General features: G+C 42.0%; 1 protein-coding gene across 1 annotated transcript in view; it reads left to right on the top strand.

Moving 5' to 3' along the window:
* The window catches only part of LOC122791746 (nuclear RNA export factor 1-like), a 603,159-nt gene extending 591,445 nt beyond the window's left edge, over positions 1 to 11,714 (top strand). The window contains exon 8 of the mRNA XM_044059662.1: positions 11,521 to 11,714. Within this exon, the coding sequence (XP_043915597.1) occupies positions 11,521 to 11,559 (39 nt within the window). The 3' untranslated portion in view covers positions 11,560 to 11,714. The remainder of the gene's footprint in view (positions 1 to 11,520) is intronic.
* The last annotated feature ends 4,346 nt before the right edge of the window (positions 11,715 to 16,060 follow it).

Genomic DNA, 16,060 nt, shown 5'->3' with positions numbered 1-16,060 from the left:
TTGTCACTGCAAACAAACTGTATTTATCAAAAGCAGACTTTACACTTGTGAAGACTGGGGTTGAAGACTTCAAAGGACATATGCTAGGGGAGTATACAGGCCACTCTGCATAATCCTTGACAATTGCATTCTATGAGCATGTGGAAGGTTTGCATTGATCATGCTATCCCAAATATACCCATGACTTCTCCTCAACAGGACACCTGTCATATGTACACCAGCCATATATGAGCTGTCCAACAGACAGAGTGAGCTAATACATTGCAGAGCAGTAGCCCACAGAGGGAGGACATCTCTGAACAGTACCGGCACGACACTTCAATCCCTCATAATCATCACGACACAGTGTTGACAGTGAAATTGTCCAGACAATGCAAATAAGGCTCCCCTCAGTCTGTTATTGACGCCCACTTACTGTTAGAGGTCCTCAGCAACCCTCTTCCAGCACACACCAACAACATGGCTGTGGCTTAGCAAATTCAAACCCTGGGATCTCCACTGTGTCCCTGCTTGACAGAGGCACAGCACACTAGCCTCACACGGTGCCTTATGTGACCTACTTTACAGTGGCACAGTAGCCTACTGTACTGGGGAGGCAGACGCCAAGCACACTCTGGCTAAGCTGTCATTACCTAGGGCAAACAACCTAGTGTTGACCTCTACACCCATATGTTTAATTGTCAGATGCACATTATTTGTTGCTGATAGACTGTTTGCAGGTCTTTATTGCCGTAGCATTCCCTGTTTGTATGAACAACTTGTGTATCTGCGGAAGATGTTTGCATATGGGAGGGATCCACTATGTCACGTATGTCTCTGTAGTCATTTAACTGTGTGCACTGGGCAGATTGCTGTAATGTGGTTGGTTCATGGAATAACACGTACAAATACCAGATATGTGTGGCCAACTGCTAAACTGAGATTTGGCCTAAGTGTGTGAGCATGCCCAGTTCAGCCTTCCCATGGCATGTTGTCTGACATTTGTCTCATTTATCAAAGTGTGCGAGCATGCCCAGTGTGAGCTTTCCATATGTTGAACTCTGCAGCCCACCACATTTGTGGATGAGTGTGAACTTCAACAAATATCTCCCGTTTATGGTTGTGTGTTGTGTGTCATGTTGTGTAGTTACTGTCCAACTGCTTTGTGTGTGAACACAACAGGGATTATACTGTGCCTGCAGGGTTTGCATGGGATACTTTGCATACAGTTGTCAACATCCTTTCATACTGACATAACACTGTAGTACCGTATAGTGTACTGGTTCAGTACTTTCACTGTGGTGGACAGTATCCTGGGCTTTAGTCCTATCACTGCTTTACAGTTCCATAGTGAGCACAACAGCCTGGTTAGGGGCCAGTTGTGCACATCTGACCATGTTGCATTATGTTCAGTTATGAACTACTTAAACCAGGCTTGTCCAACATTGGTAGTGTATTCCACAACATAGGTGTACATTTGCAAACACTAGCGATGTGCCTTAGGCCATTTCTAATGCTAGTCGGAGAGTGTGTTTGTCCTTCGACACACATTGTAAGTGGAGTTTGCCATGACATATGTCATGGTTAGTATACTGTGCCTCCGTCTACCTGTGACATAACAGTGATTCCCAGGGTAAACCTACCATCTCCCATCCACTCATCAAGATTCCTCTGGAGGAGAATCGAAGAGTGACTCTATGGATAACCTGTACTGGGAGTTTACTCATGAGTGGGGGTGGCTTCTGTGTTATGGATCATGCAGTACAGCTTGTCCTATGTATGTCAGTGCTGGGGTTCAGGTCTCTCATGTGCATAGCTCACTGCCATTCAGATTGTACAAGGTGCAGCATGTTTATTGATTCCAGCTTGGACATGGCTTTATACATCAGGCACAGCTTGCCTCTGGGTGGGCAGTATGGCAGTGTGTGTAGCTGCAATTTGTTTAATCAGGCAACACATGGCATCTGTTCAAGCTCTTTGATACTCCTGGTGAGGTACTGTTGGGGAATTTACAGTTGATGGAGGTGTCTGCTGAGGTACATCCCACAGGGATTATTGTAGTCAATTGTAACGCTGATGAAGGATGACTGCAGGGCCACAATGACCTCCCCTTATCTAGATCTGACAACCTTCATGATTAGGTGGGTATATGGTATGTTTCTGTAAACAGTACAGCCACATGTTTGTCCAATGCAGGATATCTATCACCTTGTGTCCCCAGGTCTCTCATTACATGTTAAGTATGTAATGGGTTAACACCTATGTGGTAACTGGTGGGCACTTACTGTATATCCATGGGGGTTGACTATACACTTTTCTGCAATTAGCTTGCTGGCATGGCTATGGCACCAGTTGTCTGTTTCTATGTGACCCTTTTGTGGGATGCTTGTGTCAGCTGGAGGGTCAGATATGGTGGGCAGTTTGTAGTCCTCTGCAAACATGTTCAGACACAGTCCTTCCATGTTGGCCTGTACCTATGGGACATATATACCAAACGAGGGAGGTCCCAGGACCAAGCCTTGTGGAATGCCAGTTATATCTGGATTGTAGTCTGACATGGCTGCAGCATGTCTGACCATGTCAGTTCTGTCCTTGGTCTGGTTTGCAACCCCTCTACTGACATAGGGGTTTATATTTAAGCTGGTGAGCATATCTATAATGAACACATAGGGTATTGTATGGAAGCCTTTGCAAGGTCCAGCTACGCTGTGTGGACCACATTGCCCTCATCAATGACCTTAATGACTGTTTCAAATGAGTCATACAGGTTTAGGGGCAGGATCTGCACTTAAGAAAGCCACACTGGGTAGGGTGCGGTGTCAGTAGGTCCCCAATGTCTTTATGTCTGCGGTACATGCTGATCCTTTCCATAGCTGTGCAGACCAAGCTTCTCAGGATTCTGGGGTGGTAGTTTTCAGTATCCATTCAGGCAACACCTTTGTTGAGAACGACCACTGTTGTTGTACACTGCTCTTTGGGTACATATCCTGTGGTAAGGCTGACATTGAGCAGTAGTGTGATTTGGCATTCCATTCTTCTTGGAGTCCATGTTGGACTCAGCCCAGGACACCATCTCATACCATTGTTGCTGTGTGTTTTGCTTTGTAGATGCTGGCTGTTACCTCAGCATCTGCAATGTCAGGGGGCCAGCAGTCTGCTGGGATAGATATTTTGCATTCTGGGGGGGGGGTTTGCACTGCACCTGTCAGGATGTATGTTGGCAATATGTGTGTGTGTTTGGTGTGTTGCTTGCAATATTTGTGTGATTCAGAGCATATCTGTGAATTCCCAACACGGTTCCTACCATCAGTTGAGGAAGCCTTGGGATTATCCTTAGTGTCCTGTACAATTTGTATCTTCATAGGTTCATAGGTTCATACTAGGCTATCCACCCTAGGGCATTTGTAAGCCTAGCCAGAGTGTGTGTGGCTTTCGCCACCCCTTGCTATGTGAATATTATGGCCATTTATGATTTGCTTTGCTGTGCCTCTGTCTGGACATGACACAGTGAAGACCCCAGTGTAAATCTACGATCATCCATCCACTTGGCAAGATTCCTGTTGAAGAGTGTCAGTGAGGGGCTCTGCCTAACATGGAGTGGGATTCTGTTCCAGGGTGTGGGGAGCCTCTGGGTTATGTATCTGTCCCTCCATCACATCCTATTTCATTATGTGTTGAGGTTGACATCTCTCACTCTCACAGCTCCGATGGCTTTGAGTTTTCTGGGGTGGAGCATGTCCATTACTCCTGTGTTGGACATGGCCTTGTACAACAGACATAAAATGCCTCTGTGTAGGCAGTATGCGACTGCATTCAGCTGGGGTGTCTACAGCCAGGCAGCATATGACATATATTTGAGACCCTTTATCCTCTTGGTGAGGTACCTTTGAGGTCTTTCTAACTGCTGCAGGTGTCAGGTAAGGTACATCCCAAATGAGGCATTGTACTAGATTATGGGTCTGATAAGAGAACAGTATAGGGGCACAATGACCTCTGTTGATGTTGATGTGAATCCTTTCATGATACGGTGTCCAATATAGACAGTCTTCCTAGCCACATTGGCAATGTGAGTATCACATAACAGGTTACTGTCCACTTGTGTCCCTAGGTCCCTGATTACTCCTTCCATACATAATGGTTTACCACCTATGTGGTAATTTGTGAGTACCTTGTTTGGTATTTGGTGGGACATTCATACTGTCCAGTGTCTTCAGGATGGCTGGGTGGGGTTCCTGTGTGTGAGAGTGTGGTCTGTAGCATGCTACAGACTGTACAGCAGTCTTGCCTACGGTTAGTTGCACATGGGTGGACTCCAGTGCCTTGTGCATTGTCAGTTACCTGGACGTATGGGTGTCTGTGCTGAATATGGATACTCACCCTCCTTTTATGTTTTGTTCCAGGTTTTGGGGCCATAACGCATGATATGTGGTATAACCTGGTAGTGTTGGTGTGCTGTCAGGAGGCTTGCAGCAGGTTTCTGTCACTGCACAGACATCGATGTTCTCCATACTGGGGAGGGCCTCGGGAGCATGCATATTGAGGTTTACACATCTGGCATTGGTCAGCATTACCCTTATGTTTCTTTCCACTTATGTTTTCTAGGGTGGTGGGTTAGTCTTTTCAGTCTTGCCTACGAAAGGCTCTATGGAGGTGGCAAAAGCCTTATCCAATATCCAGACGCCCAGGGGTAACAGGTGCAAGCCATCCCTGGAACAGCTGCGTGGCTTGTCAAGCATGACATCCCAAGCAGACAGACATTGGATCCCCTTGGAATGACACCAGTAATTGTGCCACTTGTTATAACTGATCATTCTGTGTTTGTACTTTGGCATCATTCTTGGTGAGGGTAGGATGCTGCAAACGGTCAGTGTCATACCGGCCTGGACTACATAATCCGAGAGCTCATCTATGTCTCATTTCATGTAGTCCGGGGAGGTACATCTCAGGTCATTCACACCAGCATGGACTATGACTACATCATATGTCTACTTGCTTTGGGGTGACCTGCATACTTGTGTTATGTGGCGTATTGTAGCAGCCTACAGGCAGCTTACTGTACCCTTTCCCTTGTTCAGTCTGGTGTGCGGGACAGCAGCGTGTCTCACTATGGAGTCACCTATTACAACTGTATCAGGCATGTTGTTTCTCCTTCTGGCCTGTGACTGTTTGGCACACCAGCTTTGTGTACTATGTGTTGCATGTGCTATGTTTGGAGGTTGTTTGATTGGGTGTCTGCTTTGGAGGCCTCTGTTGGTGTGGTGTGTTTGTAATTCGGGCCTCCGGGAATGTTTATCTGTGTTTATGTCTTTGGTTTGCAGTTGTGATAGGTCTATGTGGGACTGGGTTTGTGGTGTGTGTGGTTACCTTCTCCTCCTGACTGGTTTTGGGAGTACTGAGTTGAGGGAGCTCAGCCTCCAGTTTGGATAAATGGTTGCATCTCTCACATATATTTGTATTTCTTGGGGGGAGTTGAGGGTTGTCTGTGTACTTGGGGCAGGTGTAACATTGCCTCAAGATTCACAGATTCAACTTGTTGTAGCTGGCGTTAGTGGATTGTATGTGTGGACATATTTTATTGCCATACTACTGATCAGTGATTACTTCTTTTTTTATGTTTGCTCTATCATGTAGTAGCTTCCTCATTCTCTTGCATGGTTTGGTAATGGCTGGAGTCCACCATGCCAGATGCCTGCGTGTATGGCATTGTGTCTTGTTTTAATTTAGGATTGTATAACATAATCCAAGCATTCCTGGCAGTGTTCATGGAATGCCTGTATAACAGGTTCTGAGGTGTGGCCCATATTTTGCACCTGCACAGGGCCTTTAATGGATTCCACATCAGTTTGGAGGAGTGCAACTTTTGCTTTACACATGTTTTTCACTGTGGTTTTCTGGCCAGGGACTGTGGTCAGGATGTGTATATCCAGTGTGATTACTCTATGCTCTGGTCTTACCAGTGAGCAATACACTTCTCATCTTGCCATCCAGTACCCATGTTGCTAATTATCACATCCAGTATGTTTACCCCTCTTGTGGGAGTGGTACGTTGTTCCTGGGCATTTTGGTTTATGGATTCTATGAACTTTTGTCCTACAGTGTTGGAGCTAGTATAATGCTCCCAGTCTATGTCTGGGTATTTTCAGTCACCCAATATAATGTGGTTTGGAGGACTTGATATATTCATGTATTCCAACATAGGCCAGGTGCAGTTCCTGGTGTTGTGACGGTAGTCTGCAGCAGGCTATAAACTGGGAGGCAGTTTTAGCCACTGTTACTTAACCATGGCTAGTCCATGCTGCTTCTTGTTGTGGTACCAACATGGGGGTGTGGTTATCCTTGACAATTATTGCTAGTCACCCTCCTTTTGTAGCTTGTTCCATGTTTTGAGGCTGTACAGCACAGTATGAGGTGTAACCTGGTAGTGTTAGGGTGCTGTTGTGAGCCTTGACCCAGTTTTCTGTTACAGCACAGATATCAACATTCTCCATACTGGGTGAGTTTAGACTGCATGCATCTTGCTGTTTAGACTTCTGGCATTGGGTAGCATTACATCTAGGTTCTTATCCCTTCCGATACCTATGGAGGTAGGTTTGTGTTTTGAGCCTTACCTATTCAGGGCACGCTGTGGGTAACAACAGCCTTTGCCAGTATCCATACGGTCTGCACTGATAGGTGCACGCCAGTCCTATCAGGTGGAGCATCATGTCATGCTCAGCATGTCATCCCAGGCTGGCACACATTGGATCCCCTTTGACTAACTGCAATACTTCAGCCAATTATTGCAATTGATCATCTCATTGTCATATTGTGGCATGATGCTTGGTGAGGGTAGGATGTTAGTCACGGTCCTCAGGTGTGCATATAGTACATGGTGTTACATTACTTAACACATGGCATTCATGCCTCAGGTGGTGCTGCAGGGCTGCCTCTGTCGGATGCACATATTACACTCCCTGTACATGTTTGTGAGCAGGTCATGTCATTTTAGGCATCCCTGTTATTATTTGAGTGAGTCAGAGGGGGTATCATTCCCAGGGTTGATACTGAGCCAGTGTATGTGCTATGCGTTGCCTCTTTGCCAAGGCCAGGGCATACTGGGCACGCCTCCTTCTGCCTACTGGGGCAGGCTCAGGTTGTTCCTCCTCCGAGTCACGTTCTGCCTGTGATGGCCTTGGCAATGGTGGGGGGCTGTTTGGCCCAGCCCTATGCTGGTCCTGCTGCAGCTGTTTTCGCAAGATCATCTTATGTAGCATAGCACATACCAAGACAATTTGGGTACATGTAGTTGATGTGTACTGCAAGGCTCCACCAGATGTGTCCAGACACCGGAACCGTGACTTGAGCAGCCCAAACACACGCTCTATTACATTACGTGTTTGTGTGTGTGCCTCATTATGGCGTTCCTGTTCAGGTGTGTGTGCGTTTCTGATGGGTGTCATCAGCCACGGCTCCAGTGCATAACCTGCATCCCCCACTAGGTGTCCGTGTGGGATGTCCCCATTGGCAAATGTCTGGTGCAGCTGCGTCAAATGCCAGATGTGGGAATCATGGTAGCTCCCAGGGCAGCCAGCACACACATTCATTATTATGCCCTGGGCATCACACACGACCTGGCCGTTGATGGAGGGGAAGCCCTTGCGGTTAATGTAGGCCCTACCCCGCTCACCGGCTGGTGCTTTGATGCGTATGTGCGTGCAGTCTATTGCACCCACTACCTCAGGGTATTCTGCTATTTGCTGGAAGAGACGCATATTGCTGGCCAATACCTCACGGGCAGTGGGGAAATATACATGATCACAGACATGTGCTGACATGGCATCCAGGAACTGGTGCAGTACCCTGGAGGCTGATGCCTGTGATATCCCCATCATATCACCAGTTGGTCTTTGGAAGGTACCTGTTGCTAGTATTCTTAGGCCAACACATACCTTGGTTTCCACTGGGATGGGTTCCTCTCTGTTGGTCTGTGTGTGAGGCGTGGCCTGCACAGCTCAACTATTTGCTGCAGGAGGTCTCTGTCCACTCTATAGCGCTCTACTATCTCCAGCTCATGTAACCCGTGGTAGGTGACCCTGTGCCTGTACACTCTTCTCTGTCTCCTCACTGTGGGTTGTCTGGCACCATCTGCATTGTCACCATCCTCAGCAAGTCGCCTATGTCTCATTATGACAGCTATGGCAGCCCCTAACATTTCTGCTCTGAGTTCAGCTTTTTCAGTTTTCACTTCTAATAGCTTACTCCTGTCTTGCAGTGTCTCTTGAGAGAAACATCCTGCACTGCTGTTTGCAGAGTTTTAAGTGCTGGGCTGGACTACTATTCTGCCTGTGTAATTGCCTGCTTGTAATTGTTTTCACCTGCTAGCTCCAGCAGTATTCCCTGCTAGCTTCCTACGGATTCTGTTGCTTCATTTTTCCTTTCTGTTTCCTCAGGGGGGAGCAGCGTGCATACCAGCAGAAACACGCTCACAGTGGCTTACACGCACGCAAAATGCTTACATGGTTCAGAATCTGCTTATTCAGGTTAAATCGCACGCACACCCACGCAAACAGTGTTACAAGTCTGCCAACAGGCTCCCACATGCTCAGTCTGCCCTACACGCGCGCACACCAGCGCAAACAGTGTTAAACATCTACCAACACGCTCCCACATGCTCTGTCTGCCTTACACGCGCGCATACTGTCCTACTCACGCTTCATGGCGCGCACACGTGCGCATGCACGCCCAGCAAGAAACTTTGGTGTAGGCAACAGTGTACACCTTCCATTGTTGTGGCACTCCTCTTTCCATGATACGTGTCTGACATCTGTCATGTAACACTGACCTCCATTGAACTGCATTTCTTTCTGCCATTCCCCCCTGTGATGTCACCTATCTCCTACTCTGTTCCTCCCCCTTATGTAACTCTTACACTATTCAGAATGTGCTCATTTGCTATGTGACAGTGGAATTCAGTATCCTAACACTCATTTGCATCAGATTGCCTACTAATGCTTAGTTACTTGTCTTAGACTCAGCTTCCCCCCTTAGCAACCACTAAACGGTGGCCATGTTGTTTTTGGTGTGCTGATCCCTGCATTGTAAACCCATGTATTGCATAAAACCCACATTTGTGGGTTTATAACCTTCATTTTTATGTTTTATACAGCGCAGCCCGTTTGCGCGGGGCTGCGCTGGGTTTAAACATCGCCGAAAAAATATATATTTTTTTTTAATATTTGCATCGGGGTACCTTGCCAGTGGCCACATATTTGGCCATTGGCATGCTGCCTGACACATATGCACTCTTTATTTGGAGCTGACATGGCTCCATTGTGGTTTTTGCAGAAACGTACTCAGTTGTCAACTGAGTACATTTCTGCAGCTAAAACGGCTCTTACACGGGCTGCTTTGGGCTTCCTGGATCGCTAATCTACCTCATTTGTATGCTGTTCGGCTGCAAGTGAGGTGATTAGCATATCCACACCCACTCTGTGTAAGAGACGTTTTAGCTGGTCTCTTACACGGACTTTAGGGCTGTTCCTGGATCGCGAAGGCTGCATGGAGTCTTACACTACTCTTAGACTCCGTACAAGCCTTCGTGAATCCTGCCCTATGTTTTTTTAAATTTTATCGTTTTTAATGAATTTACTATATTAGAGATTTCTTTGGTTGTTCCTGATCTCCTAACTTTTTCAAGTGTGTTTAAACCAGTATTTTCATTTCATGTTGTTCTAATGAAGTTCTTTATTTTAAGAACGAACATGCTTAACCAATAAAGCAATAAAGTTTTTTAAGTGTCTTACTTGTGCCGGTGACTAGACTATGACAGCCATTTTTTCTTGGTTTGTCTGCTGTTACTTTTTATTGTTTTACTCATTTCACAGACTCTCTTAAGATCTGCTAAATGCTTGAAGATTCTGCGTCCCTGTGGGGAATTCCCTTCTAATTTGGCAGTTTTTGTGAAGAAAAGTGTTATTTTTCTCACAAAATGTGTCATTAAGGGCTGGGACTTTTGTGTTACCCGTACCCATCCTCCAGCCCCCTACTCTTGTACATAGTTGGTGTTGTTGTTGTTGCAATATAAATTAGGGTTCTGTTTGTTTCTGCTTTTTTTGTTTCTTTGTTATTATTGTTTTTTGGTTCAGGATATTAGGCTGTTCTCTCTGTCTTTCTGTCTCTGTATGGGAAAAAAAATTCCTGAAGAAGTCTTTACTCTTACTCCTGATTTCCATCCTTGGGAGTAGTCAGTCAGTAGAGCAAAGGTGTGTATGTATGTGTGTGTGTGTGGGGGGGGGGCAGAACTTTGAGAAGCTGGGCAGTTTTTTCCAGAGCAGGGAAACAACCCATATTGAGTAAAGGTTGCTGCAGCAGCTTACACAACTATACTTTCTTTGACATTTAAAATCCAGAGTGAGAAGCCTTTCACTTTGGATGTACACCATAAACTAAAATCCTGACTAAAAATAGAACATGAACTCAGGAAAACATACCATTTGTCTGTTTGCTTCTCTGCGGGTAGTGGAGATGTGGCAAATGCTGTTCACATTAGATGGTAATGGCCTTTTGCTCTGAATAGTCAAGTTTAGCCAGTAGAGTAATAAGTCACAGGGACATGGGAAGTCACTGCATGTACTTTTGCTTAGGTCTCCAGGTCAATAGTTGAACATCCTTTGGTACTTTTGTGCTACAGCATTCACCTTTCCCAGCCTTGTCCTGTTTGTTTCAAGATTCATTTGAGTGGTGATATTTTTACTGCTTGGGATTTACCCCAGTTGTTATCCACAGCAGAGAGAGCTCTGAAGTAAGATATTTTATGTATGTGTGTACTCACCTTTTTTAGATAATCTTTGAAATGGCCTTTTGCTGTTAGAAAGCCACGTCTGTCACCATTTAAGGTATTCTTATATAATTAATTTAATTTTTAAAATATTATGTATTTACATGTTTATTATACATTTGCATATTTATGTACTTTTCTAGTTTGAGATATCCTGTAGATTCTACAGTGGTCTGAACTAAAGCACATCAGGCTGGGCACACCTTCCTGGCCTGGGGTGTAGTGATAATTTCATGATGTTTGCTGGTGAGGACATGCATGCCACAAGCATTGGGGATAGATGTTTTTGAAGACTTGTAAGCAGAGGATGCAGTGAAAGATCAAACCATTTGGAAAGCACACATGTATTTGTAATTCTGCTACCCACTTTCACCTTAATACCATATGAAGTCTTTTCCACAAGGGAGACAGTTTCTTTATTTTGACCTTTCTTGATACTTACCTTATAGAATAAAGTCTTGCAGCGAGAACCGTTACGAACTTCACATAGTGTGCAGGAAAGGAGTGAAGAGCATATAAAGGCCTCACCCTATATTTATAGATATGAATAACATGATGATATCAGCATAGCTGGAAAACAGGGAGACAGCCAAAGGCACCTTTGACATAAAATTTGATACTTGTGATTTGTTGTAAGAGACATTTAAAGAGCTAGTGTTACAGTGAGTGTCAAACACAGATATTCTCACTGAGTGATGTGTCTTTCCTTCATAATATCATTACAGGGAAAAGGAGCAGTTCCATTGGAAGCATTTAAAATGTAAAGCTCAAGATTGAAGAGACTTCTGGAGTTGCATGACGTCAATGGAAGTACTTTAGACTTCTGTTTGATTTCATTTCTAAAGGTAGATGGTCGGTAATCCAGTTTTTTTCCAGTGATGTGGAGGTCTGCTAGCATTTGCAAGTGTTACAGTTGACTTATGCCAATTTATTTAGAACTTTCAGTTTCAGTTATTCTGTTGTAGTAATACCTTTCAACATTATTGATAATTAGATTACTTTCTAATCGTATGGAGACCTTCCACTTGCAACACTGAGACGCATTTCTTCGGGAGGTAGTTTATTATAATTTTGCATTAGTGCTCTCTCCAAGTATTCTGGTGTGTGTCTGAGACCACTTTTTGTGTTTATGGCTATGGATAGCAAAAAATGCCTTATATGCAAGTTATATTTTCATATGTACAGAATTTTTATATTTTCACATGTGTAAAAATAATTGCAAGAACTTATTTAATCTCTTTACATGTTTATTTCTGCTTGATTGCCGAAATAGTTGAGTATAAAAGATTAGTGAAGTGCTGCAGTATTTAGAAAATTTTAAATGTGAACTTGGTGGCAGTATAACTGTTTGTAGCTGTTCAGTTCTGAAAACATTTTAAATGTAAAATATTACTGCAGTGTTAAAGTATTTAGAATATTTTAAATATGCTGTTGTAACAGTATATTTTTTATTTCATGTTTCATTACAGGTGTAGCAGGTAAAATTTGAAATAGTTCTAAGCCAGTAGACTTGTATGTAAAACTTTGTTGTGCAAGTTCAGTTTTTCCTTTGTTAACTTCCATTTAAAAGAATAAAAATGATTATTAATAAAAAGGTCATTTTTGTATATATACATTTTATTAAACTAAACTGTCAAGTGGAAATGTTTACTTTGTTGTCTGTATTTTTCATTAACATCCCTAATGAAGAAACAATTCTGATTTTAATAGCATATTAATGTATCCCTTGTAAACACATTCTAAGTTGTCAGAAAATCAACTGTTCATTTTTTCAGAGTTGTAGATGTAGATTTTGTTATAGCTGGAAAATTTATAATATAAAAGGTGTTTGTAATGAAAACTTCACCAAAACACAATTTTTTTTTGTATTAAAAAAATTATATTTTCAAATAAGTTTGTTTCTAAGAAATCAGCAGGCCTTAATTTTGTTGCAGATGTCTGTGTGTGTGTGAAGTTGACCAAGGAAAAGATAGGACTGAATCTATCAGTCTCTTTACACTTAGTAAAAGTCAACAGGCAGTCTGACATACTGATATCTAAATCACTAAATGTGCTGCTGTAAGTTATACCTAGTTGTTACTGATGCTTAGTGTACGCACCTCCAGTATTGAAAAAGAGTCATCCTCTACCATTCACTCTTATTTTGTAAAAAATAATTTTTTTTGCAAATAAATATTTGGTGGCCATATCTGTCAACTGTCCAGATTTTTGCCTTGTGCTTTTGGTTAAAATTTGTGGTTTTCTGGTAAATCACTGAAGATTAAAGTCAATAAATAATGACATACATTTGAGTTTTAGACTTCATATCCTTCAGAAAATGCCTGCTAGCACAATTCCTGTTATTCTAGCAATGTTCTAAGTTTATAAGAGTGTTATTTAAATATGTCCCTATTTTTGGGCCTTTGCCCCCCCCCCCCCCCCATTATTTTAGGCTTTGTCTAGATTTTGTATGTTAAGAGGTCAAAAGGTATGTTGGTGGCCTGTTCTAGGGGGGAAGAGAAGGTGGTTTGGTCTATTGCACTGCTCTCACTTATTGGAAGGTAAAATGAATGACATATAATGCTGTGGACTACAGTTGTGGGTGTGGCTTCTACCAAGCCCCACCAGTAAGCTAGCTTTCCAGGAGTAAATTACAAAATGCCACTCGCTCACACAAATTGCGGACACACATTTCATCTAAAACCTATTTGACTTAACCTTTCATTGAAAACAGATGTAATTGACTAACTAAACTAATCAAAGTGGATTTTTTTTTCTTTTCAGATCAGTTATTCTCAAAAAAAAAAAAAAAACAGAGCTCTAATGTACAGACATAATTTGTCTAAATAATAGTACTGTTATGGAAAAGGTGTTTGTACCCTAATGTGTAGGGTTGGGGTCAGGGGTAGCGATGGGGATCAGGTTGACAAACACGAGTAAAGTGTTATGGAGGGTGAACCCCCCCCACCCACCCACCATATGCATGTGTGCTAACCCTAACCTCCAACCTTATGTATTAGAGTTCAAAACAGTACAAAACAGTGTATGAAACTTCTTTGTGTGGAAGATATATCTAGTTAATCACTGCATATTAATCAGACCAGATAATGGTAGTAGAAATGGCAAATTAAATTCATCCTAAGTCAAAAAAATATATAATTTGAAGTATTGTCTAGAATTACTAAGTATTCAGAAGTAATCCAAGCAGGGTAGGCAGTCTCTTTCCACTCGAAAATCCTTTATTAAGTACACAGACAAGCGATCCAAGTAAAACAAAAATAACAGAGTAATAGTTTCCTCACAAGCTTTCTAACTATATATATAATTTTTATCAGGCAAGGGAGTGGTTTATTGTGCTGTAAAACAAAGTGTTATTGGTATACATGTTAAATTCACATCCCTTCTCCCATCAGTGTGACATTCGAGCTGGTCCTGCCCTACTTAGTAGCTGTCATAATAATATAACCCTTATGTACTTTAAATAAAATTAATAATGATGTACCTCTTATTTAACCAGATTATTAAGTTTGTGATTTTATCCAAGATTATATACTACATGGCTGGAACTATATAAACCTCACACCATTTGGAAGTCTAAAATATATATAAATATATATATATATATATATATATATATATATATATATATATATATATACATATATATATATATATACATATACATATATATATATATATATATATATACATACATACACTTTGCATGCAAAAAATCAGTTGTAAATATATTCTATTTCCATAACCTATCTTACCCTAACAGTATCACTACGCAAAACACATGCAGGCACACACACACACACACACACACACACACACACACACACACACACACACACACACACACACACACAAATGCACACTTCAAACACACCTGTACACAAGCAAAATACACATCTATCCCCTTCTTTAACCCTTACTCTAACCCTAGTCCACAAACACTTGCTTACACTAACTTTCATTAAAAACTAAAGTTTTGGCATTACTCCTCACTCCCATTTACCTTACGTTCAAATAAAAATTCCATCACTAAACAAAATCTTCAATCAGCCAGTAATGGCACCAAAAATGTTCATGAACTCAGTCTGCAACCAAACAAACAGTGACTCTTCCAAAATACATGTGCTTGAGAAAGCATGTACACTTAAGAAGGGAGTTATAGTAGGGTTCTGATGTTCACGGGTCAGATCGGGGGATGGCTTAAGGCCGTAAAAGAAAACAGCTCTGATGTTGCCTTGTTGATATTCTTACATGATCAGCTCCCACTCCAAGGGAAAAAAACTGGACAGCCGATCATGGGAGTGCTAATGGTTGGCACGTAGCAGGGATAAAAAATATATTTTTATGCATTTATTTATTGTTATATATTGTTTGTTAACTGGATTAATGGGCTGGTATAGTACCCTTTTCAGCCTTGCTACATTCCCTCAAGATTTATGTTGCTGTTTGTAAAACAATGGTTAAAACAATGAATGCAAACCAGTCCTGTCAGGTTATAAATGCTTTTAACGTAACAGACATTCTAAGAATAAATCAGGTTGAGGTGTTAATGATGGGGACTAAAGATTGTTATGAGACCTGTGATTATTACATGTTCAGTGATAACACCAATACTGTAGATTGTGTCACTGTAACAATAAAGACAAGCCTGGAACAATTTAACAATTGTTGGAGTGTACAGACCGCCAAAGTCTAGGGCTGATGACTTAGAGGAATTCATACATTTCTTACATAAAACACGGGAGGAAAAATAATAAATTTCCAGGAAGTGGTCTGAAATAATCTTGGTTCAACAAATGTACGTTCAGGAGCCACAAATAGTTCAGATTGGTAAAAAGCCTCCCCAGGGAATGGAACATAGTAGATAGACATTGTTTTTGTTTCTAAGGAAATGATTGTCACTTCATGTCAGTTTTCACACAGTTGATGTTCAGTGATCATGGTGTTATAAAAGTTAAATTTCGGCTAGATAATTCTGCCAAACTGAAATCTAAAGCAATGCACAGAAGATTAATAACAGACTATATGGAAACAAAGCAGTCACCATGTAAAACTAATCGGAGTGATGCAATCAGTGGAAAAACTGCAGAAGGAATGTGACAGGTTTTGAAAGAGAAATCGAATGCAAAACAATTAGACAAGTTTGACATCAAGATCTAGGCACACAAGATACTTGATTAAGGTTTGAGAGAAAAATACAAGAAATGGAAAAGAAGTTGAACAATAAGTTTTAAAACCAACAAACTGGACAGACATCAAACATAGTGT

Source organism: Protopterus annectens, chromosome 1.part2 (assembly GCF_019279795.1).
Source record: "Protopterus annectens isolate FY-2018-M chromosome 1.part2, PAN1.0, whole genome shotgun sequence".
NCBI lineage: Eukaryota > Metazoa > Chordata > Ceratodontiformes > Protopteridae > Protopterus > Protopterus annectens.
This window is presented reverse-complemented; position numbering and strand designations above follow the sequence as displayed.